This window comes from Boleophthalmus pectinirostris, unplaced genomic scaffold (genome assembly GCF_026225935.1).
Source record: "Boleophthalmus pectinirostris isolate CB_2022bp ecotype Guang Dong unplaced genomic scaffold, ASM2622593v1 HiC_scaffold_2, whole genome shotgun sequence".
NCBI lineage: Eukaryota > Metazoa > Chordata > Actinopteri > Gobiiformes > Gobiidae > Boleophthalmus > Boleophthalmus pectinirostris.
The window spans coordinates 12,186,784-12,209,376 of record NW_026571152.1 but is presented as its reverse complement, the minus strand read 5'-3'; the positions used below and the strand labels follow the sequence as shown (position 1 = coordinate 12,209,376).

Genomic DNA, 22,593 nt, shown 5'->3' with positions numbered 1-22,593 from the left:
TTGTGCAGTTGACCCATTATCAGTGTTTTCCGTGACTTTTAAAAAATATTTTCTGCGGTCCGTGCGCGCTGACGTCATAGTAGCGTCAGAGGGCGTGCTTGGGCGGGGGAGGTGTCATGGCGGCCTCCTGTGTCCCGTCGGCTCTGGGCTGCTCTCTGTAGGAACTCTGGAGGATCTGTGCGGGTCTGTGCGGGTTTGTGGAGGGTTTTACTTGTCTCTGTTCATCTGTGCAGCTCCAGCGCGACATGGGCACTGTGCACGCGCGGGTAAGGCTCTCATGCACGCGCACACTGACCTCTGAGTCACGCACACGCACGGACACACGCACTGACATACGCACTGACATAGGAGAGAGTCGGGACGGGGCTGTAGAGCATAGACTGTCTGCAGAGGGACAAAACAGGGTACATAAACACATCTGCTTTTTATTCCACACAGTTTTCATTTAATTGGTTTGCTCGCAAAGCTTCGGGTTCACGTGACCTCTGTTTGAACACTGTTATCTGAGAGTTGCTAAAATGACAAATATTTACCCAATAAAATGTTTTTAACTTTGTATATTATCATGGCGAAGACTATTAAGACTATCAAATGCTTTCTGACTGTGACTCTCAGCTTCTGGACCCTCAGCTTCTGTTTTGAACATGTAGAGTTACTGTTCATTAGTTCGGTTTTCTCTTTAGTTCGGTTTTCTCTTCTTTCTCCTCCCTCATCCTTTCCTCCCTCTTTGTCTTCTTCTCACCGTCTTTTCTCCTCTTTCCTTTCTGCCTTTTTGTCTCCTACATCTCTCCTTTCATCTCCAGACTTTTATCTTCCTGTATAGTAGGGATGTAACAATAGCCGAAATATCGTAATATCGTATCGTCAAAAGTCTTACAATAATATCGCGGGCTGTCACAATATATTGCATTACGAGTTCCTTTGTTTAAATGCATGGTTTTATTGTAGCAACAGCTTATTAACATAGGGAACTACATATCCCATGACACATTTCAGTGCAGACAACATGAAGAAATATTTTTTCACCTGAATTCTTGGGATTATGACGGAAATAATTCACACCAAAATCTTGTCGAGGTATTTTAAAAGCAAAAAAGTGTCCTGTGGGGAAGCTGGCCAAAGTGGTCGAAGTAGGAGGCAGATGACACAAAAAAAAAAAAAAGGTGTCTTACGCAGACAAAATTTATTTAAAAAAAACAGACTTCTGGATTTAACCAACAAAAATACAAATAGACAAAAAATAAGTAACTCAAAGCAAAACACCAAATACCTGCACAGAAGTCTCCCCCTAATTAGTGACACCTGCTTGCCTTTTATACTCCGCCCAGGAGGAAGTACCTCCCCCAGGTGAGTAACAATTTCAGGTAAAGCAAAGCAAAAGGTGTCTTTCCAAAATCAAAATGGTTAACATAAATTAAGGTGAGTTTAAAATAAGACAAAGGCCCACTTTGTCACACACCCCCCCTCTTAAAACCGTTACTCAAAGAGTCACGGGACAGGAAGTTCATCATTTTACATCCAGATAACACAATAATTTGAACATACTAAACACTCTTTCCCAATGAGACAGTAGGCTACTTCAAAGTGTCCAAAACTCCTCTTGTATCAAGAGCATCTTCTTCAATGACAGTACCTTCTTCTCGAAATAGTTCAGTTCCATACGGCCCCCAGTCTCACCAGCAGACCATCACTGGTACTGCCACACTTCGAGCTGGTACCTTACCCACAGCGGGTTTCGGGAACTCCAACACTGACCAAAGCTCCTTCAAAGTTGCTCCGTTCACTCCAACTGCACACAGCTACAGTTGAGCACCAAGCACTCCAAAGCTCCTGATGACAGCTCCTGGCGGCCAGACGCTGAACTCAAGGCAGCCGTTAGCCGTGACGCTCCACGACTCCTCCAACGTCCTTATAGCCCCAAGTAGCTCCATCCTCCCATGGTGGACCTCCACACGAGACGCCATCCTCACTTCAGGGGTCGCCCCTGTGAACTCCACTCGACTTCGGTGTACCACCCCTTGGAGGTGAGAAACATCCTGGATCCTCCGTTGCCTTTTGAGGTGATGTAGACCTCTCAACTGTCCCAAGTTTGTAAAAACTGGTTCTATGCTGACTGACCCCTGTTGGCTGACAGGTGGACCAGTTACTCCAGCAGCACGAACCTTGTTTTGTCTGCTCTGCATGCTTCTTCACTGCCTCCCACTGGCCTGGATCCCACCACTGCCACCAAATGTGGGGAAGCTGGCCAAAGTGGTCGAAGTAGGAGGCAGATGACACAAAAAAAAAGGTGTCTTACGCAGACAAAATTTATTTAAAAAAAACAGACTTCTGGGTTTAACCAACAAAAATACAAATAGACAAAAAATAAGTAACTCAAAGCAAAACACCAAATACCTGCACAGAAGTCTCCCCCTAATTAGTGACACCTGCTTGCCTTTTATACTCTGCCCAGGAGGAAGTACCTCCCCCAGGTGAGTAACAATTCCAGGTAAAGCAAAGCAAAAGGTGTCTTTCCAAAATCAAAATGGTTAACATAAATTAAGGTGAGTTTAAAATAAGACAAAGGCCCACTTTGTCACATGTCCTATCTGCAATTATATAAGCCTCTCCAAAATACACTGATGCATATTGTGATAATTTTATACTAAGAGATTTCGATATTGTTACATCTCTGCTGTATAGTGTTAAACAGTGTGGTTGACTTGTACTGTTTGGTTGTTGTATTCTCTCTCCTCCGCTTCTATTTACACACTTTTTGGTAGTGCTGGGTGATTATGGATTTCTTGAGTCGATACTGATATTTGATATTTGACCTTTAGATAAACTAACGATGACAAATAAGCTTTTCACTTTTGTAACATATATAACAAATTGTATTTATCTGAAATTTAAAATAATTTGTTACATGTTTGTGTAACATGCAGCCATATAACCCTCTTCTATTTTCATTTTTATTCATTAATCTGTTCAAAAAGGGCACACAGAGAAAGCAGCGCAAAATATCGACCAATACAGATGTAGAAGAAACAGCACCAATATATCTCCCATCCTTAGTTTTTGGACTTGGTTAAATATCTCTGGACTCTAGATCATCCGTTCTAGGGATCAAATCTCTTTGTCTTGTCTCTCCTCGTCTCTCTGCTCAGTTGTTTAAATGCCTCTCTATCATCTCTTGTCTCCCCCATACCCCCCTTCCTCAGTCTCTAGACCCTCTCCCGATGCAGGGGCCTGATCTCGGGGTGCAGCCAGATGACATCGAGGCCCCTGGAGTGGAGCCCGAACCCAAACAGGAAGTGCTCGAGAACAAAGATGTAAGACAAACTTTTATCATCTTATTATCATAATCTTTATTCATCCTTTATTTAAAGGGCCTATTTTACATAATTTTCTGATTTTAGTTATAATGTTGTCAAAAACATACCTGGAGTTGTGTTTTATTTCATTCACACATGTTTAACACACCAACCCTACATATTTAGGCTGAGTTCCTCTCTCAAATAGAAAATACTCTGTTCCACTTTGTGATGTCATGTACATACAGGAAGTGCTCCACTCTGTACATCTTCTAGAATCATTTGGATAATTTCAGCTCTAGACTTGCCAGTCTCTACTAAACAAAAGTAAAAGGAGCTGTTAACTTGAAAATCATCACAAAATGACATCACAAGATGGAAAAGAGCATTTTGAGCTTTGGAGATGTGGACTAATAATGCAGCATTACTCAAACGTGTGAATTAAACAAAACATAACTCCAGATACATTTTTGATGAAGTAACAGCATTATAACATAGCTCCAAAGAGTCAATTTGGCTTAATATAGGACCTATATTGCTTTTTCCCTTTAGGTGGTGGTGCAGAGGGTCCATGTAGATGGTTTGGGTCGGACCAAAGAAGATCTGCTCACATATGAGATAAAGGAAGTCTTTAGAGCCAGAAACCTCATTGATGTGAGTTTAAATTTAAAGTGCGTAAACTGCATACAGGTTTTCTTGTTTTTCTAATTCTGAATTGGTTTAGTGGGATAGTACCTGTGTTAAATATTTATCATAGTTTTACATCACTTGTGACAGTTTGTGGGGAAAAAAGTATAAAAGAAAAGAACAAAAATACAGGAAGTAGAGCTGAGTTCTAAAACAGAATCCCTCTACAATGTTAACTGTGTTTTAGTGAAATGCACTTTTTAAGTTATTCAGTGTAATACCACTATTCAGACAGCTGAATGAGAAGTCATCAGATCATCTCTATCAGTGGCAAGGTCCATTCTTGCTATATTTCTCAAACCTTACTACAACATTTGGGAGGGCATCTGACACACAACATCTGCTGAGACTTTTCCACAAATTTTAAAGTCTTTTACTTGTTAAATATTCAGGTTATGAAGAAGTCCCATGAGGCAAGACAGAAGCTGCTGCGTTTGGGAATCTTCCGTAAAGTCAATGTGGTCATTGACACATCGCGAGGTTTGTCCCAACCTCTAGATTTCAACTTGATTCATGCATGTTTGAACAATCTTTAATTGCTTATTTTCAAGATGCCATTTTGCCAATCAGCTCCTGTTTTCACTGCCACCAGTACACACCCACTGCTCTGTACTAACTTCATTCTCCAATTTTATTTTCCCAATTGATGATATGTGTAGGATTTGGCAGCATCATGAAGCCATTTTGGTAAAAAAAAAAAAAAAAAAAAAAAAATATCATCTCCTTGTGGTGTAATGTGCAGCTATCTATAGGAGGGGCAGACAGCATGCTGCACTTTGTTGTGATGACGTTTATGCATATGTCATCTCTCATTAGGCACCACAGTCGGTGAACTTTTAAACAAAACAGAAGCGACTTTTATTAAGTCGCTTTAGATCAATATTGTGAACATAATTATCCATGGGTGTCATAGATTATAACTATAGAGCAGACCTAAACACAATAGATCTTCTTTAATGCTCATTATAGAAGGACTGAGAATCATGCCATATGACTCTAACTGTTCTGTATGTGTCTAGGAGAGGGTGCTCTTCCGAATGGTCTGGAGGTGACGTTCCATGTGACGGAGCTGAGGAGGGTTACAGGAAGTTACAACACGGTCGTGGGAAACAACGAAGGCAGCATGGTCTGTGTGGGATTTCTTAAACCTCCCAGTTTTTGTTTCATGTGGATAGGCCCAGTAATTACAGATACATTAACCATAAACCAAAGTCAACAAATCTGCAGTTTGACAGTTAAAAAGCAAATTCCACCATAGAATTCTGACCTGTCCTTCAACTCAGTTTCAACTTCAGGACAACTTCAGATGACATCACAGCATTCTGTAATATTTCATTCAGATGGAGGCAGTTAAAATCAACATTGTTGAAATGCAGATTTGTATTAATACAGTGAGTTCTTGGGTCTCTTCACCAGCAGAAATTATTAGGTTTAACATTTGTGAATTTGGATATTTCATGGTAAAGCACAATGTAAGCAATAGGACAAACTGACTCTTGCCCCAATCTGGGAATACATTCTAGAATCTGAAAACCACTAACTCTAACCAAGATCAGTCAATCTAGATGGATCTTTGCAATACATTTTTGTTTTGTTTCATCACATTTCTGTTGTTTCTGGTTCCAGGTCTTGGGTCTGAAGCTTCCCAACCTTCTGGGCCGAGCAGAGAGAATGTCTCTGCAGTTTTCATTTGGGACCAAAGAGACGTCATATGGAGTGTCCCTCTTCAAACCTCAGCCCGGGAACTTTGAGCGCAGGTGAGAGGCAAGTCAAACAGGGGCAGGTGAGGGGCAGGTGAGGGGCAGGTGAGGGGCAGGTAAGACGCAGGTAAGACGCAGGTAAGACGCAGGTAAGACGCAGGTAAGACGCAAGAGAGGCAGGTACAAAATTGTTTAACTGAAAAAAACACACATATACAAAATACATTTATTTCTGTTGTAAATGAGATAAATGCTTATTCTGCTTCAGTAGTGGTAAAAGTAGGAAGTGCTGTTTTTCAGTATCACGTTGAAACTCCTCTGCAGTAGGCCTACTTTAATAGTACTTAAGTATATAATAGTAGTAGCAGTAGTAATAGTATTTGTATTGCAGCAATATCATGTTGAATTCTCTTCTGTAGTATTAGTCATAATGCTGCAGTAGTAGTAGTAATAAAAGTATTTGTGTATTGTAGCAGTATCATGTTGAAAACTCTTCTGTAGTACTCAGTTTGTTAGTACTGCAGTAGTTCTAGTAATAGTAGTATATTTATTTGTTATAGTAGTAATAAAAGTATTTGTGGATTTGTATTTGCAGTATCACGTTGAACGCGTACAAAGTGACGGGGCAGTTTCCCTGGAGCTCTCTTAGAGAAACTGACCGGGGAGCTTCAGCTGAACTCACTGTGAGTATAGATGGATATACTTTATTAATACTTTTTAGGAAAACATTTTGTTGCAGTAGCTTATTCTACAATAACAGCAAAAACAACATGCATTCATCCACACATATTAAAAGCAAAACTACTTTAAAAGTTTTATTGCAGCAGGCATATATCAGTTTTTTTTTGTTTTGTTTTTTTAACCTGGATTTCTTGAGTTTTGTTCTAGCACCAGCCATTCATGATTCAAACTTATGGACTTAGGATAAAACATTTTTCTACATACATTTTTTATATTAACTCCAATGTCCTGGTTTAGTCCCCAGTGTACATGAGTCTTAGAGGTTATTTGAAAACATATCTCTGTTATTGTTCCCTCTGTGGGCCATGCCTTATATTTAAAGTATGTTTTGTGATACTTCTGTCATAGTTCCCATTGTGGAGGACCAGTCAGTCTCTGAAGTATGAGGCAGTGTGGAGGGAGCTCTCGTGTTTGGCTCGAACTGCATCATTCGCCGTCAGAGAAGAGACTGGACACTCACTCAAGTCATCATTATCTGTGAGGAACAAATACTACTGCTACTACTACAAATATTACTGCAAATACTACTACCACTGCTACTGCACAGATCCTACGAATCCTATAAATACTTCTACTACTATTGCAAATACTGCTACATCTACTGCAATGTCCTCTCTATCTGCAAGGAATTATACTACTAATATTACTTCAAATATTGCTGCTACTACTATTACCCATGCCCTTTGTCAATGAGCATTAATAATGCTACTATTATAAATACTGCAAATATTACTGTTGCTAATACTGGTTAATAATGCTTCTGAACTTTCCTCTCTGTCTGTTAGGAATAATATTACTAATGTTAGTACTACTTTGTGACATATTGGAGGGTTTTTTTTGTTCCAGTGTAGTAGCCTCATTGTGATGTTGTAATATATGGTCCACTGTTTTTAACCCAGTGTCCATGTTGTGTCTGTGCAGCACTCAATGGTCATCGACTCTCGGAACTCCACCATTTTACCTCGATCCGGAGGTCTGCTACGCATTCACCAGGTCTGGCATATTAACCAGGACTGAACCAGGACTGAACCAGGACTGAACCAGGACTGAACCAGGACTGAACCAGGACTGAACCAGGACTGAACCAGGACTGAACCAGGACTGAACCAGGACTGAACCAGGACTTACCACGACCTGGATGTCTGCTGGGTGTTCACCAGGTCTGACATTATATATAGACTTCTATAGGTTTGCTGTCATATTAAAACAGACTATTTGCGAGCTGATGAGTCTGTAAAAGTTGTGATTGTCCTGTTGTAATATAAAATGTTTAACCCCTGTGCACAGGAACTAGCAGGCTACACCGGAGGAGATGCCAGTTTCCTGAAGGAAGATTTTGAGCTTCAGCTGAACAAAAGTCTTCTCTGGGACTCGGTGAGGCTTCTCTGGGTATAGACCCATTCACTTCATCTCAAAATGTTTCACTGAGCGAATAACTCAGTTCGCTTTTTATTTTGAGGGACATTGCTTTACTTCCCAGTGCTCCATTCTATTCTTACTTTTTATAAAAACATAGCGTATTGTCAAATTAGTTCAATAAAAAGAATAATACAGACAATATCTATTGTGTCTAAATGTGTATAAATATATAGTTGTATGTTTGTTTGCAGGTTCTCTCCCTGTCTCTGTGGGGGGGTCTGTTGCTGCCCATCGGAGACACACCCACCAGCATTGCAGACAGGTGGAGTTACTTTACGTTATTTAACTTCATTCATTCTTGTGTGGGGTTGTCCTATGGGTTTTTCATATTTCATACCAAATTAAAACTTAAAAGTGAATCTCCATGTGTTGTTAAATGATTTTTGTTAGTAACATTTCTTATTTTTTAGGTTTTATCTAGGAGGTCCCACTAGTGTGAGGGGCTTCAGTATGTACAGCCTCGGCCCTCAGAGCGAAGGTGAGACACAGCAGACACAGCTTTAGACCAGGTTTTCTCGTCTTAGCCCTATCTTAGCCCTGGGTTAACCCTAGTTTAGCCATTGTTCAGTCCTGGCTTAGTCTGGTTTAGTCCCAGTTTAGCCCTGGTTTAGTCCTGGTTCAGTCTTGGTTTAGACCTGATTTAGTCCTAGTTTAGTCATGGTACAGGTCTTATTTATGTCCTTGTGTTCCTGTAGGAGATTACCTGGGGGGCGGGGCATACTGGGCGGGCGGTGTCCATCTTTTCTCTCCTCTTCCATTCACACGGCGACGAGGTGGCTTCATGGACCTGTTCAGGACACATTTCTTCCTCAACGCCGGAAACCTCTGTAACCTCGATTATGGTAAAAACACAAGCCCTGTTATGGTCCTGGTTTAGGTTTAGTCCTGGTTTAGTCCTGGTTTAGTCCTGGTTTAGTCCTGGTTTAGTCCTGGCTGCATTATTTTTTTCTAGTAGAAACACAAACCTCAGCAATCAGTAACCTCAACTGTGATTCAAAACTGCAAACCTTCACTACAATATGACAATATATTATGGAAAACCACCACTTATGAGATTATTTGTTCATTTTAATTGATAGAAAACAATATTCAGGTAATTTATTTTGCTTGTTTTGACCAATTGTTTTTCTGATTAAAATGTGGATTTCAAAAAATACTCTTCCATCAGTCTTGCGTCTGCTCTAAACCACATGCTTTACTGACAGGACAGGACTGGCTGTAGACCTCTCCACTAAAAACACTCAACCAAATAAATAGATATGACTGAATCTCCATTTGACTCAAGTTAAATTAGAGATGCACTATGTAACTTTTCTGGTGTAGGGTTCGCCACCTGCGTCTCTCTACAGATGTTACTGCTGTCTGGAATTTTGCACACTATGGCATTAGACTTCAGTCACAGGTACTTTTATTGCTCATATACATTGAAAAACATTATTATAGTGATCGGTGTTGCCTCTGTTTTCTGACTTGACCAAGAGACATTAAATCTCTCTCCACAAAGACAAGAAGGTAATGTCATATTCCAGCTGAAGTTACATAGTGCACCTTTAATCACCCAGTCCTAATTATAACACTCAAGGCGGTCATTAATCTAAAAATGCACTCTTCATATAAATGTCAATCACTTTTAAATAGTTTTGTTTGACAGGAGTGAAGAGAGATGTGCTTGTATGAGCGTGTAATTGTGTGTTGTTCCAGGAGAGGGCCCTGGCGCTCACCTGCAGCGCCTGGCAGAGTGCGTCCGCTGGTCGTATGGACTGGGCATTGTGATGCGTTTAGGGAACATTGCACGACTCGAACTCAACTATTGCATCCCCATGGGAGTCCAGAGCGGAGACAGGTGAGGAGCAGAGAGGACATCTGACACAATCTGTAACACAGGAAGGGCATCTGAGGCACAGGGGTCCAAAGCGGAGACAGGTGTGAGCTGCAGGGGAGAGCTCAGGAAAAGAGGGCATCTGACACACAGGGTGGGCATCTGAAGCACTGGGAGTCCAAATTGGTGACCAGTGAGGAGCAGGAAGAGCATGTGACAAAATCTATAACACAGCGAAGGCATCTAAGGCACAGGGATACAGGAGGAAGGAAGTAATAACTCTATAAAATTATAGTAAAACTTATGTTTTCAATATTAATCTGATTATTGTGTCTGCTATTGCAACTGTAAATTTATAGATTTTTTTTTTTTACTTTTATGTCTTTTAGTTTAACATTTTAACATTTTATTTTCAGGATCTGTGATGGGGTGCAGTTTGGAGCGGGCATCCGGTTCCTCTGATATACTTTTATTTTGAAGGGACCTGTGCAGTTTTATTTTGAAGATTCATGTCAGCAGTTATCTGTCGGTCAGTTCATTTGTGTAAAATGCCTCATTATTTAAATTAAATACATGTCTTTGGAGCTGTTTCCAGTTTCTTTTTCTGAGGCACTGGGAGGGAATCTGACGTGTGTGTGTGTGTTGAAATGTCGCACTATTCAGAGAGGAGGTATGTTTCTGTCACTCTAGGAACATATGGGAAAACAAGGCTAAAATAAATGTGTCTTGAATTCAAACATAAGTAAGCTTGCATCTGACTTTCTCAGGAGGAGGGCCGCCTCCTGTTAGTTTCCATGGAAATATACCTATATAATATTCCTCAGTATGGCATAAAACTCATTTATGCAGAATGTTCAGAAGTATGGTTTTACCTTTCTAGTCTTCTCTTCGTCCATGTCCTACAAAGGTGAGAGATCCTACAAAGTGAGCCGCCTCCTGTACGGCAGGAGGCACTCCCCTTCTTCTCTCGCGCACTCAGAGTCACGTGACGCCCCCTGAGCTGCGCCTACGCATTAGAATCGCTGCTTTTAGCTTTAGCCTGTTAGCAGCACGCTGTTCTGCAGGAGGACGCTGCGTTTGTGCCCACTCTCCTCGCTCTTCTTCGGGTTCTCTCGTCTCTGCGCCGCCACTTCACGGAGCTCTCCTCCCGGACACGCCGCTGTCGGTCCCGCGGGACTCTGCAGGAAAAGACCAGTACAGGCCGAGCTTCGGAGGGTTTGCGGCGGTCATCGGTGCGGCTGTGCGCGTGTGGAGGCGCGCAGATGGCGGTCACTATCGAGGATCTGTACCGCAGCTACGGCGTGCTCGCGGACGCCAAGGACAACCTGAGCCAGGTCAGTTTAGCCCGGAGAGTATTCCCCTTATACCCCAAGGCTCCAATCCGCAGATAAACCCCTCTAACCTGAGTTATTCAAGTCCAAACGGCGCTTTGTTTTGGCTGCGTTTGTTGCATAACAGTGCTAAGCTAACTGCTAACAGCTACAATGAATGACCCTCTGCTTCCGCGGGGCCATTCAGGGTTAGGATTCATCACAGGACTCTTTATCTCATTGTTACTTTAAATTATGTATATTATATATTTTCTATTATTAGTCTACAAATTCATTCTGAAACTCGCCTCTGTTTTGTTTATGTAAATCTACTCAAAGGCCCAGGCTAAGATATAACTTTATTTTTCATTAGGGAATTTGCATTGCAGGAGCATTTTACCCATAAAGTATGATCTATTACCATTTACATGATTCTTTTCAAATATTACTGCCAGCTGCCAACCCTAGGATTGGAAGTTGCACTTCTTATAATTTCTTTTTAGATATAAAATGCATTTAACAAAGTCATTTCCTTTATTGTGAGATTAGCAGTGGTTGTCTTGCTATAACGGAAGTACTTTTATACTTAAAGGTGCATTTTGGAACTTTTCTAGTTTAGGGTCCACTACCTATTGAGTCCATGAAAATGTTCTTGCTCTTGCCTTTAATGTTCTACACAGTATGGGATTAAGTTAAGATCTTAATATTGCCACGAAGTTAGTGGTGCTACCAGACAAAGCTACAGGTAAGATATGTAGAAAGGTGATCCTGCACATAGTAAAAGTGCATGTTTTTTCAGTGAAAATGATCCATATTGAGTAGAGGTAATGTTCTTTGAAATGTGGGAGGGGATTGGAAATGTATAAGCTTTGCTTCATCCATCCCCTCTTCAAACCATGCAAGTTTGCTGCATCTATATTGTTATGGTATGTGAATTGTATGTGCAGGTTTGAAATAAATAACTAACTAAAAAACATATTTGTGGCAGTAGTGCAAAACTGTCATACAGATATATCAAATAAAACCATGTTTTAAAAAGTAAACAAAAAAAAACTAACAGCCTGATAAACTGCTGGGTCACTGCTGGTAAATAAATCCACCTCTCTAAACTCAGAAAAACAGAAAACACTAAGCTTAGTATTTAGCATCTTAAAATCTTTGTTGGTTTAACCTTCTATGTTGTGTGACATCACATTCTTGAGCTCTGTAAGCCGGTTGTAATCAAATAATGTTATACTGTGGAACATTGGAGGCAAAGCAATAACATCTCCATTATCATCTTAATCTGAAAGTTTTTATTCTTGTTTATATCATGTATGTTTTTTCCTCAGCACTTATTTAGTACCAATTCTGATACCACTGTATCCAATCTATTCTTTGGTATCGAAATCAAGTTTGAAATTTATTATTTAATAATGTGACAACACTATTGCAAATGTTTTTTAATAATATAAATTTTTTTATCATCCATACATTTTATCACATGTTTTCCTCCTCCTCCCCTGTCCATCAGCACAAAGATGCATACCAGGTGATCCTAAACGGCGTGAAGGGTGGGCCTAAAGAGAAGCGTCTCGCAGCTCAGTTCATCCCAAAATTCTTCAGTCAGTTTCCAGAACTTTCAGATGCCGCCATCAACGCTCAGCTCGACCTGTGCGAGGATGAAGATGTGTCGGTGAGAAACTTGAACACTCCTATATTGTCACAATAGCACATTTTGAAGTGCGATATATCACACTAGGAGCCAAAATGTCACGCCGTGGGCTTTATGTGCTGGCACCTGTCAGCCTATAAAGGGGATAGAAGAAGGTAGCACAGGTGCTGCTAGGTTGAGCAGTATAATTTTTCTTACAATGTCATGTGTAATTGTGGAGTATTAAAATAAAGTACTTTTGTAGTTGATTTGTATTTATGAGCCATAATTAACTCTGCGCTCAGTGTCTCAAAACTTATTTAAAATTCCCCACTAGTACAAAGAAAAGTTACACAATAAATTATGAGCCTCATAGAGTAATGAACAACTGTTGACATAGTAATTATTGTGACATTAAAGAATCATGTCGGCAAAATGTCTCGCTGCTTGAATAAAACTATTATTTCTGGAAAAAATGTCTCCAATCCTCTCCCATTATTTGAAATAATGAAGATTTTTGAGGTAATCATCGACTTTTGCAAACATGCACTCAGATTATTGGAATAATTGGCTCAATATGGAAAAGATTTTTTGACTTTGAACAAGTACAGTATAACAATGGACTTGGCTCTTGTACATAATGTTTCTGTTGTGTGTAAATTTGTATCTCGTATTTTCTTGATTGCATTCTGCTTAAATGCTAACATTGTATGCTGTTCCACTGTACAAGTGCAGTGAGTAAAGTTAGTTTCCATATCTGGTTGTTAATGTTTTCTGCAATGTTTCCAGATCCGGAGACAGGCCATAAAGGAGTTGCCGCGCTTCGCTACAGGAGAAAACATCCCCAGAGTGGCAGACATCTTAACACAGCTCCTACAGACAGGTTAGGGAATGTAATGGTTGTAATATATAACTATGCACTGCCAGTATTATACCTAATGGTCAGTTTCAAAGCCCTAAACTGGATATGTACTTTAAAATGTAGTACAGTATTTCCTAGATACTTTAATAGTGCCCCTACAGAAGGCTAACAAACATTAAAACCTTTTTGTTAATCTCTCAGATGAAGGCGTCTTTATTAAATATGTCAAACCCAAGAGAACAAATGTAACATCATGCCCAAAAAATAGACAAAATTTTTATTTTGGAAGTTTTTGTTAGAGTTAGAAAAACATTTGCATTTGAATGAAATTTGCATTTAAATTTTATATTTCCTTCGAATCATGCATGTCACGTGCTCCATAGTAAATTTACTATTAAATCTATCTTAGACAAAATTGGATCACAAAGTGGAACAGTGTTTTCTGTATGAGAGTAGAACACAGCTTAAATATGCAGGGTTTGTGTATTAAACATGTGTGAATTAAGCAAAATACAGCTCCAGTTATGTTTGTAATGAGATAACATTGTAACAATTCACCTGTTCTTGACAAACGAAAAAGCTACAACGCAATTTTAAGGACGCGGGAGGATCTATTCATGTCAGCGAGGTGAAACAGAGACACACGAAAAATAATGTGCTGTTGGCCTATCCGGCTTTTATTGGCATTGCCAGACACATGCGAGAATGGCTACATTAACTAATAACATTAACCACCACCCCCGCTTTGAGCGCACCCATTTCCAAGAACCCCAACACAAAACCCAAATCCCAAATTGCAGTGCAATAAACCAACGAAGAGCAGTCCGCCCAAGTCCACCACCTTCACCACAGCCGCCCCAACAAGCTTCACTGGTCCCCAAAAAAGTTTCCAAAGCTTTCACTCCGCTGCGCGGCAGCGTGACGTGGGTCTGTAGTATTTACTCACGCCTCCCCGCTCCGGTTTTGACACACAGTCCGGCAGCTCCTGTGGCAAAGTACAATCCCACCGTATGGAAACGTAATAATCCGCAAGAATACCGTGATAATATTCCAAATGGCGTAGCTCCACGACCCTGACAGCTCCCGGCGTGGGTCCCAGTTGGCGTGTAACGTCACACCCTTTGCGCGTCTCCGCGGGCACGTCCCTCTCCCCTTAAATCCCTGTGCATCCGGAGAGGGCGCAACAAATGGTCAGATATGGGCTAAAATAATAATGCCACATACATGGAAAGAACCATACACAATAGATATTGATAACAAATAAGCATTTCACCCAACTGAATTAATAGAGATAGGTGAGGACCTAAGTGGTCTTTACAACATGACAATTGTGTAAATGTTTTTTTTTTCTGGTGTTTTTTAGATGACTCTGCTGAATTTAACCAGGTCAACGCAGCTCTGCTTTCCATCTTCAAAGTCGATGCAAAAGGTGAGAATACAAGCTCTTGTCCTGTGGATCAGATGCTCTCCCTGGTCTGTGTGTGCCAGATGCCCTCTCTGTGTCTCCATGGGCTCTTATTCAGCGTAAAAGCTGTTAACTCTGTAGTTCAGACCTCTACAAACATCTTCTGCAAAGCACGGGATTCTTGAGTTAGTTAGTTCAGATTTCAGTTTCTCTCAGATGTGAAGACTCCCTACTGTTTTTAAATGGATTGGTTTTTCTCCCTAGGCACTTTAGGTGGCCTGTTCACGCAGATCCTTCAGGGAGAAGACATTGTTCGTGAGCGAGCAATAAAGTTCCTGTCGACCAAACTGAAGACTCTTCCAGAGGATGTGATGACGAAAGAGGTGGAGGAGTTTGTCTTCTCTGAGACCAAGAAGGTGAAGTGCTCATTTTCACTGTAAAACCAGACCTATCTCCAAAATTGACACATCAGAGCTGTTAAGTTGTTGTTTCCTCTCATCATTTACTCACACAAGTTGTGTTTCAGTGATTTGTGCATGTTTGAGCCATCTTTAATCACTTATAGTCTCTCATTGGGCACAACAACTCGGAAGTCAGCTGACTTGTTTTTTTATGAGTTATTATTATACAAGTCATTTTAGATTTAGAATATTACATAACCTAATAATCCTTGGGTGTCATAGATCATAACTATTGCAGACACAAGTACAAGGTCTTCTTAGTGTTGTTTCAACAAACCTCAGCATGTCTATTTCATCCATTGACTGTATCAACAGTCTTGACCTGCTCCCACAAAGAGTGTTTAAGAGTTTCTGATGTGCCCTGACTTGTCTTGGATTGGACTATAGTCTGTATTAAGAATTGGACTAAGTGAACGAGACGTCACCAGTAGCATTGAGCTCCAGCCAAATGAAGGTCACCAAGGCTTGCTGTTATATAGAGGCAAATTTGGAGCAGATCCATATTTATTATACATTTGGATTTGTGACTGCAAGTATAATAGCAACTATCATAGGATTTGAAGGGAACACAGGCGAAGAGTTTGTACTCCTGATGTGGGATCACCAGGGCTGCACTGAAATACATTTTGATTCTTTTAAACAACATGAATTCATTTTAACTGTTTAAACCTGGTTTTAATTGATATCCATGTATAGGTCTGAATACTAAGATATGTATCGTGGACCACTCACCCCCCAGACTTTCTGAAAAAATATATTTAACATTAAAAGCTCGAAAGCTCATGGCTAATCAGCTAATGGTACCTAATGACGACAAGACTTATCATTTTATTTAAAATCTGTTCCTTTACTTTATAAACAGCTATGTTCTTACTGTAGTAGTGTTGTTTCTTGTTCAGGTTCTGGAGGATGTGACCGGAGAAGAGTTTGTCCTGCTCATGCGAGTGGTCAGTGCTCTGCGCGTTCTTCAGACTGTGAACGGCCGACAGCAGTTAGTAGAGCTGGTGGTTGAGCAGGCGTTTCTAGAGCAGGCCCTGAACCCCTCTGACCCAGATACAGTGGACCGACTATTGCAGTGTACAAGACAGGCCCTACCACTCTTCTCTGTGAGTACTACTACTGCAAATACTTCCAGTGATAAAAGCTAAAGTCTTGTGAACCTGACTGTCAGACACACATTACTGTTTGTTCTGTAACAAAGCTGACATTGTTCTGTTGCTGTGTTGTTTGTGTTATAGAAAAACGTTCACTCAACTCGCTTCGTAACGTACTTCTGTGAACACGTGCTGCCAAACCTGAGCGCCCTGACCAGCCCTGTGGCTGGCATTGACATTCAGCTCGAGGTGAGTACTTAAAGCTCTCATTTACATTTCATATGTATTTAGACTGGAAAAAAAACTGTATCATAGTACAGTACTGTACTGTGTACTGTTAATTTATTTTAAAAGATTCTCCTTTTTATACTATAATTTATTATGTATTTATAGGGTACATTGGAGTACCCAATGAATACATTTGTGCACCACAAATGTATTCATTGGAAGCTTCTGTCATTTACCCTTCATATATGGTTCATACAGGAATGACATGACCTGTACACTTTTAGATTCCAGTAGATGTCTACCCCGTTCCAGTTCAGAATTGTATGCCTAATGGTGAATAACAAAATTTGTATTAATTATCACTTTAAATGTATCATTTTGATGGCTGACTTTGTGTGCTAATAATGAATAATGGTTTGTTTTATAAGCTGTAGCGCTTGCTATGACTCTCATTTACTCAATTTGCCACAACCTCTAAAAACAGTAGCTCTCTGGCATTATTTTTTTGTATAGGGTAGCTCATCGGAAGAAAAAGGTTGAAGACCCCTATCCTAGTGTCTACTTCTTGTACATTTGACCATTCATACTAGGGGTGGGCAATATCTCGATATTTTAAATATATAAAAATATTTCTTAAACTTGATATGGATTCTGACATATCGTATATATTGATATAATGCTTATATTCAATTCTGATTTCACCGCTTCGCTTGTTTGCCTTCTCTGTGGTGTGATTTTGCTCGCTTATGTCTCATTCACTCCTCACTACCGCCGTGAATGTCGAAAGTTGGTCCCACGAGCACCATGAAATTTTTCCATCATTTAAAGACAAGGCCATCAGCAGCACATCCTCATATTCCACCGAGTCGTGTCCTTTAGTCCGATAGAAGCTGAACCGCATGAGCGGCACAAGGAGTGCGCTTTTTATGCAAATTAGCCATGCGCGTAAACACATGTGCGCAAAACTATATTAAAGACATTATAATATCAAACGGGCTGATGTGCCTCTATAGTCGTTATACTTTATTATATTTATATTGTAAATTTTATTTATGCAGAAGATTTTAATCAATAATCCGCTGCAGTGTAATTTGTACAGCAGTGTTTGGAAATGTTGGGTTTGCTATGTGCAGTGGATTGTGGGAAACTTCATAGCTCCTTGCGCTGGTGAGGAACATGGGTCTGTTAAAATAAGGAACCTCCCGAGTTTCTTCTGCTAAAGGAGCTCATGGTTATTGTACGGTTAACAGAGTTAATGCAAAGATGAGTTGAGTTGTTTTATTTATGAATGAGAAGAAGCCAATATGTTTTAACGGCCTATTTCTTTTATTTTACATTAAAATTATTATTTATGTAATCAGGGATTTTTTGTAATCATAAATGTGGCAGAAGCACTTTGTTCCTACATGAACTGCCTACCTCTTCCACTTCAATTAAATAAGACCTTGTGGAATTTGGCGTATTTGTTTTTGCAGTAGTTTTGGGGGGTTATTTTTCCTATACAGATATCGAGATATATATATCGTATATCGAGATATATATTTTGCTCTATATTGCCCAGCCCTAGTTCATACATAGTTCATGACTCCTGAGTACCCTGGGAATACAGTTTTTACTCTCTTACTTTGTAGTTTCAAACTGGGAATTTTTTCACATGGTTTCACATATACAGTAATGCCTCATGTTAGTGTCACAGGTGACAGGTGAAGCTGCTGTCATTTTCTCTTCATATATACTAGTACTTCTCATGAGAATGACATAGGAGTACCCTGTGAATACATTTTTACCACGTTTGTGTCCCAGGTACTGAAGCTTCTGCGGTTTTTCACATATAAAGTTTATATAGAGGAATGGCTTGTGTGTATCTTAGTCTCTGCTCCAATGAATACATTTATTGTATCCCAGGTTCTTAAGATACTGTTGTTTCATTTGGGATGCACCGATACGATACCGATATTGAATATCTCCTCCAATACTGAAAGTTTAGTGGGATTGGGTATCTGTTCCATAACATTGGTTAAGCCAAAGTTATGGAACAGCCAGCCTTTGGTTGGATGTAATAAGACTATTTACTGACTTATTTTGGCCTAGAATGTCTAATGTCTTCATAAGAAGCTCTTCTGTAGTCATTTGAAGGATAAATAACCCTTGCATAACACAACTGGATTTTTTGTGTAATAAGTCAAGGGTTTTAAAGAAGTGGACTAAGCGAGTGTGACGTCCGGTTCCAGTCAAATGAAGCTCACAATGCTAACGGTTACAGGAGTATTTGGAGCCAGGCTCTATATTATGAGTAGGATTTTTTTAACAGGTGAAATAGCAGAGATAAACCCAGCATCATGTAGCGCGGGTTGATACGAGCATTTTAAGAGCAAAATGACAAGGCTCATTCCTATTTGGAACATTGCGGTTAGTGCATAGCCATGTCCATTTATATATACAGTCTGTGTCATATTCATCCCTATGTTTCATACAGTAATAACTCATGGTTGTGTCTCAGGTGCTGAAGCTTCTGGCAGAGATGAGTCCATTCTGTGGAGATATGGAGAAACTGGAGGCCAACCTGCACACACTCTTCAACAAATTGCTGGTAAACTGTCACTGAACAAAAAAATCTACTACAATTTTGGGGTCAAACACCTTTTGCATCTGCGAGGGGAGCTCGGGGAAATGAAGACGGTTTCAGCAATGTATTATCAAGACATACATGCACACTTTAGAATGTAGAATGGAAAGTAGTGTAAAGTAGTGTCTCAAACCAGATACTATTCAATACTAATGCTAGATACTAGTATTGAAACTAGATACTCATTTGAGCAGGTATTTATACTAAAAAGTCCCATTCACAGGACAGAAATGTACCTTTTCTGTTCTGAGTCTATTCCTTAGTGTTGTGTATGTGGTGTGTGTCACTCTCATAACTAGCTCTTCTTGTGTTTCAGGAGTTCATGCCTCTGCCCCCTGCTGAGGAGTCTGAGGATGGAGAGAACTCGAGCTCAGATGAACCCAAACTACAGTTCAGCTCTGTGGAGTGTCTGCTCTACAGCTTCCACCAGCTTGGCAAGAAACTGCCCGACTTCCTGTTAGACAAAGTGGACCAGGAGAGGCTCAAGGACTTTAAAATCAGGTATTAAATATGCTACTACTGCTACTACAACGACACTTCTCACGGTCCAGTGTCTGACAGCTTAATCTTGAACCCAAATGACACAAAATAAAATTATGAACGTTTTAGGTTCTTGTACTTTGTAAATGGTAAGTTATTGGGATGTAACCATATCCAAATATTTGGTGCAGTAGATGTTACCTTGCACAGTAAGATGGATTCTTGTCATATCTGAGTCTGAAACTCTTTATGAATCCATTTTGAGATAGTCCCACTCTTAAGTTTAAATTTACCAAGCAGCGGGTGTACCAATTGGAGCAGCATTGTGGTGTGGGCAGAGCCAAGGGCAAAGGGCCCAAATGAACCAAAGCAAACATGGTGACACAGACAGACTTTTATTCTGAAGGCTGCAGTACTTTGATATTGTCTTTGTGCTTTTATTTTGAAGGCTGCAATACTTTGCACGCGGGTTGCAGGTTTACATTCGTCAGCTGAGAGTGGCTCTGCAGGGGAAAACCGGAGATGCGCTAAAAACAGAAGAGGTATCACTCACTTTAGCTTCGATCCACTTTATAAAGAGTTTATTTCATTCAAACTAATGCATCTGTTTGTTTTTCAGAATAAAATCAAAGTGGTCGCGCTGAAAATCACAAACAACATCAACGTCCTTATTAAGGTGAAACACTGCGATAGAAAGTAAAATTGTATTTATTTTACCTGTAGACAATTTCTCTTTTCAGTCCAGATGGAATGTAGAGGTCATGGTTTGGGTCTGGTTTATCTACACTTAAATATCTACACTTAAATCTGGATTTAGGCTTAAATTATTAGTCTTTGATTTAGACAAAATGTCCAGGTTTTGGTGCAGGTAAATTTAGTCCCTGGTTTAGTTTTAAAGCATTGGTGGTACAGATCTAATCTATGGATGTGCTGTTGTTTTAGGACCTGTTCCACAATCCTCCGTCGTACAAGAGCTCAGTGACGCTGTCGTGGAAACCTGTTCAGAAAACAGAGGCTGCAGCCGCCACAGCGTCAGTACTACTTTGATTATTTATATATTTATGCTTTTAGAAGTGCCTTTGATAGTATTAAAACCAGATGCTAATGATACTAAAACTAGCATTGAGATTAGATTTTGAGCAGTTATCAATACTAAAAAAATGAACCTTTCCAGAATAGCTTTAGAATGATCCTGAACTGAACAACACTTCCTCATTCTGACAATAATTAGATGCAGACAGTGCACAACTGTCTTATTTTGACCTTATATGGCTGAGTCTGAAATTGAGTTTTTCTTCAGTCCTAAACGCTCTGCACCAGAAGAGACCGGAGCTTCTGCAGTGAAGAAGTCTGCTCCTCCTGCTCCAAGACGAGATGCCCGACAGATCTACAATCCTCCGAGCGGGAAGTACAGCGGCACCATCGGGAACTTCACCTATGGTACTACTAGTATATTACTAATACTACTATTGCAAACATACAATAGCACTACTAGTACTACTAACTAACTTTGTTAAAAATATGTTAATACATTGTTTTCGGCAAATGTAGCATTTCCAAAACTAGAAAAGCACTCAGAGAGCGCAGACCTCCGCCAAGGACTACCCCCATTTTTTATATAAATTGCGATAAAATCAGTCTTCTGGATCAGATCCAGATCAGCCTTTGGAATATGAAAGAGTATCCCATTGTCCATCCATGAGTCAAATTTCATGGGGTTTGGTCAATAATTAACCGAGATATTGAGAAACAAAATTTTTGGCCCCATTTACCACAATGTTAACTAAAATTTCAAAGTGATCCAGAATCCAGGATTTCTTCCGGATCACCCCCAAAATGAAATCATTTCTTCCTTTTCACATTTCCAACAAATCCTGAAAATTTCATCAAAATCGGTCCATAACTTTTTGAGTTATGTTGCTAACAGACAAACAAACAGACAAACACTGGCAAAAACATAACCTCCTTGGCGGAGGTAACAATAAAAGGTAACATGATGATCTAAATATGTTGTGTTATCAGGTAAATGACCCATAGAGGTAAAATATTGTGCATCTCTACTTTAAATGTGTCGCCTGTATATTGTTATCGCAGTTTTGTCCGATGCAATGATCAGTATGGCTAGAAAATAAACAGCGTAACAGTCTAACAACAGTCTAAATTTTAAGATGCCTGCTTTTTTTTTTTTTCAAATGCATGTAAAGGCAGCTTTTATTGTATGCTTTTCTTGTATAGCCTTGGCTTAATCTTTGTGGCATGCACATTTTGTTTTATAATTACTTATGCCAAATAGTAGCCTTTATTACAATATTACAATATTAAGTACTAAACAGTTTTTGTGCATCCCCATTTCAAAGTAATTCCTTTTGATTTTTCTGTTGATTTTAAAATGGTCTTTTAGTAGAATGTTGTTGACAGAGATGCATTTGTTTGCGTTCCAGAGCAGCGTGGAGGATTCCGAGGCGGGCGGGGACGAGGCTTTGGGAACAGAGGAAACCGCAGCAGAGGGAGGATGTACTGACCTTCACAATAAGACTCTACAAACAGGAAGAATGGACTGAAGCTTTCACAATAAAACCCTCCCGGACTCACTTCCTGTCATGCTTTTAACCACTTTTACGTGTCTGGTTTTAAATATGTCTCCTGCTCCTTGTCATCCCTTATTTTTTTTTACTTTTTGGTGATTTTCGTGCCGATATTTTTCTGACGCTGTAGTGAAAAGATGAATGCTGTTTGTGTTTGAGTTTATTTAAACCTTTTTTAATTCAAATTGGACGAGACTTTGTACAAATCTATGTCGCATTGGATTTTTATCATAAACTTGTACCGACTGTC

General features: G+C 39.9%; 2 protein-coding genes across 2 annotated transcripts; both read left to right on the top strand.

Moving 5' to 3' along the window:
- The first annotated feature begins 102 nt into the window (after window positions 1–102).
- Window positions 103–10,243, top strand: LOC110160321 (sorting and assembly machinery component 50 homolog A-like). The gene is made up of 15 exons (XM_055155421.1): window positions 103–266; window positions 3,201–3,311; window positions 3,846–3,947; window positions 4,373–4,460; window positions 5,000–5,106; window positions 5,607–5,737; window positions 6,276–6,363; window positions 6,770–6,898; window positions 7,343–7,414; window positions 7,709–7,795; window positions 8,032–8,102; window positions 8,251–8,318; window positions 8,536–8,682; window positions 9,542–9,683; window positions 10,076–10,243. Exons 1-15 carry the CDS (start codon window positions 246–248, stop codon window positions 10,119–10,121), a joined length of 1,410 nt encoding a protein of 469 aa, XP_055011396.1. The 5' UTR covers window positions 103–245; the 3' UTR covers window positions 10,122–10,243.
- A 447-nt stretch (window positions 10,244–10,690) lies between these two features.
- api5 (apoptosis inhibitor 5) lies at window positions 10,691–22,593 on the top strand. The gene is made up of 14 exons (XM_020924947.2): window positions 10,691–10,993; window positions 12,483–12,644; window positions 13,392–13,485; window positions 14,828–14,893; window positions 15,134–15,285; window positions 16,230–16,436; window positions 16,569–16,673; window positions 19,153–19,242; window positions 19,595–19,779; window positions 20,207–20,300; window positions 20,378–20,434; window positions 20,701–20,789; window positions 21,059–21,198; window positions 22,200–22,593. Exons 1-14 carry the CDS (start codon window positions 10,922–10,924, stop codon window positions 22,277–22,279), a joined length of 1,593 nt encoding a protein of 530 aa, XP_020780606.1. The 5' UTR covers window positions 10,691–10,921; the 3' UTR covers window positions 22,280–22,593.

Bases quoted from the DNA above. Each gene is read 5' to 3' on its own strand.
- api5 (XM_020924947.2), top strand. From the start codon at position 10,922: ATGGCGGTCACTATCGAGGATCTGTACCGCAGCTACGGCGTGCTCGCG. The intron at 16,437-16,568 runs GTGAGTACTACT...TTTGTGTTATAG, and splicing joins AGGCCCTACCACTCTTCTCT to AAAAACGTTCACTCAACTCG. The intron at 19,780-20,206 runs GTATTAAATATG...TTTATTTTGAAG, and splicing joins CTCAAGGACTTTAAAATCAG to GCTGCAATACTTTGCACGCG.
- LOC110160321 (XM_055155421.1), top strand. From the start codon at position 246: ATGGGCACTGTGCACGCGCGG. The intron at 3,948-4,372 runs GTGAGTTTAAAT...TTAAATATTCAG, and splicing joins GAGCCAGAAACCTCATTGAT to GTTATGAAGAAGTCCCATGA. The intron at 7,796-8,031 runs GTGAGGCTTCTC...GTTTGTTTGCAG, and splicing joins AAAGTCTTCTCTGGGACTCG to GTTCTCTCCCTGTCTCTGTG.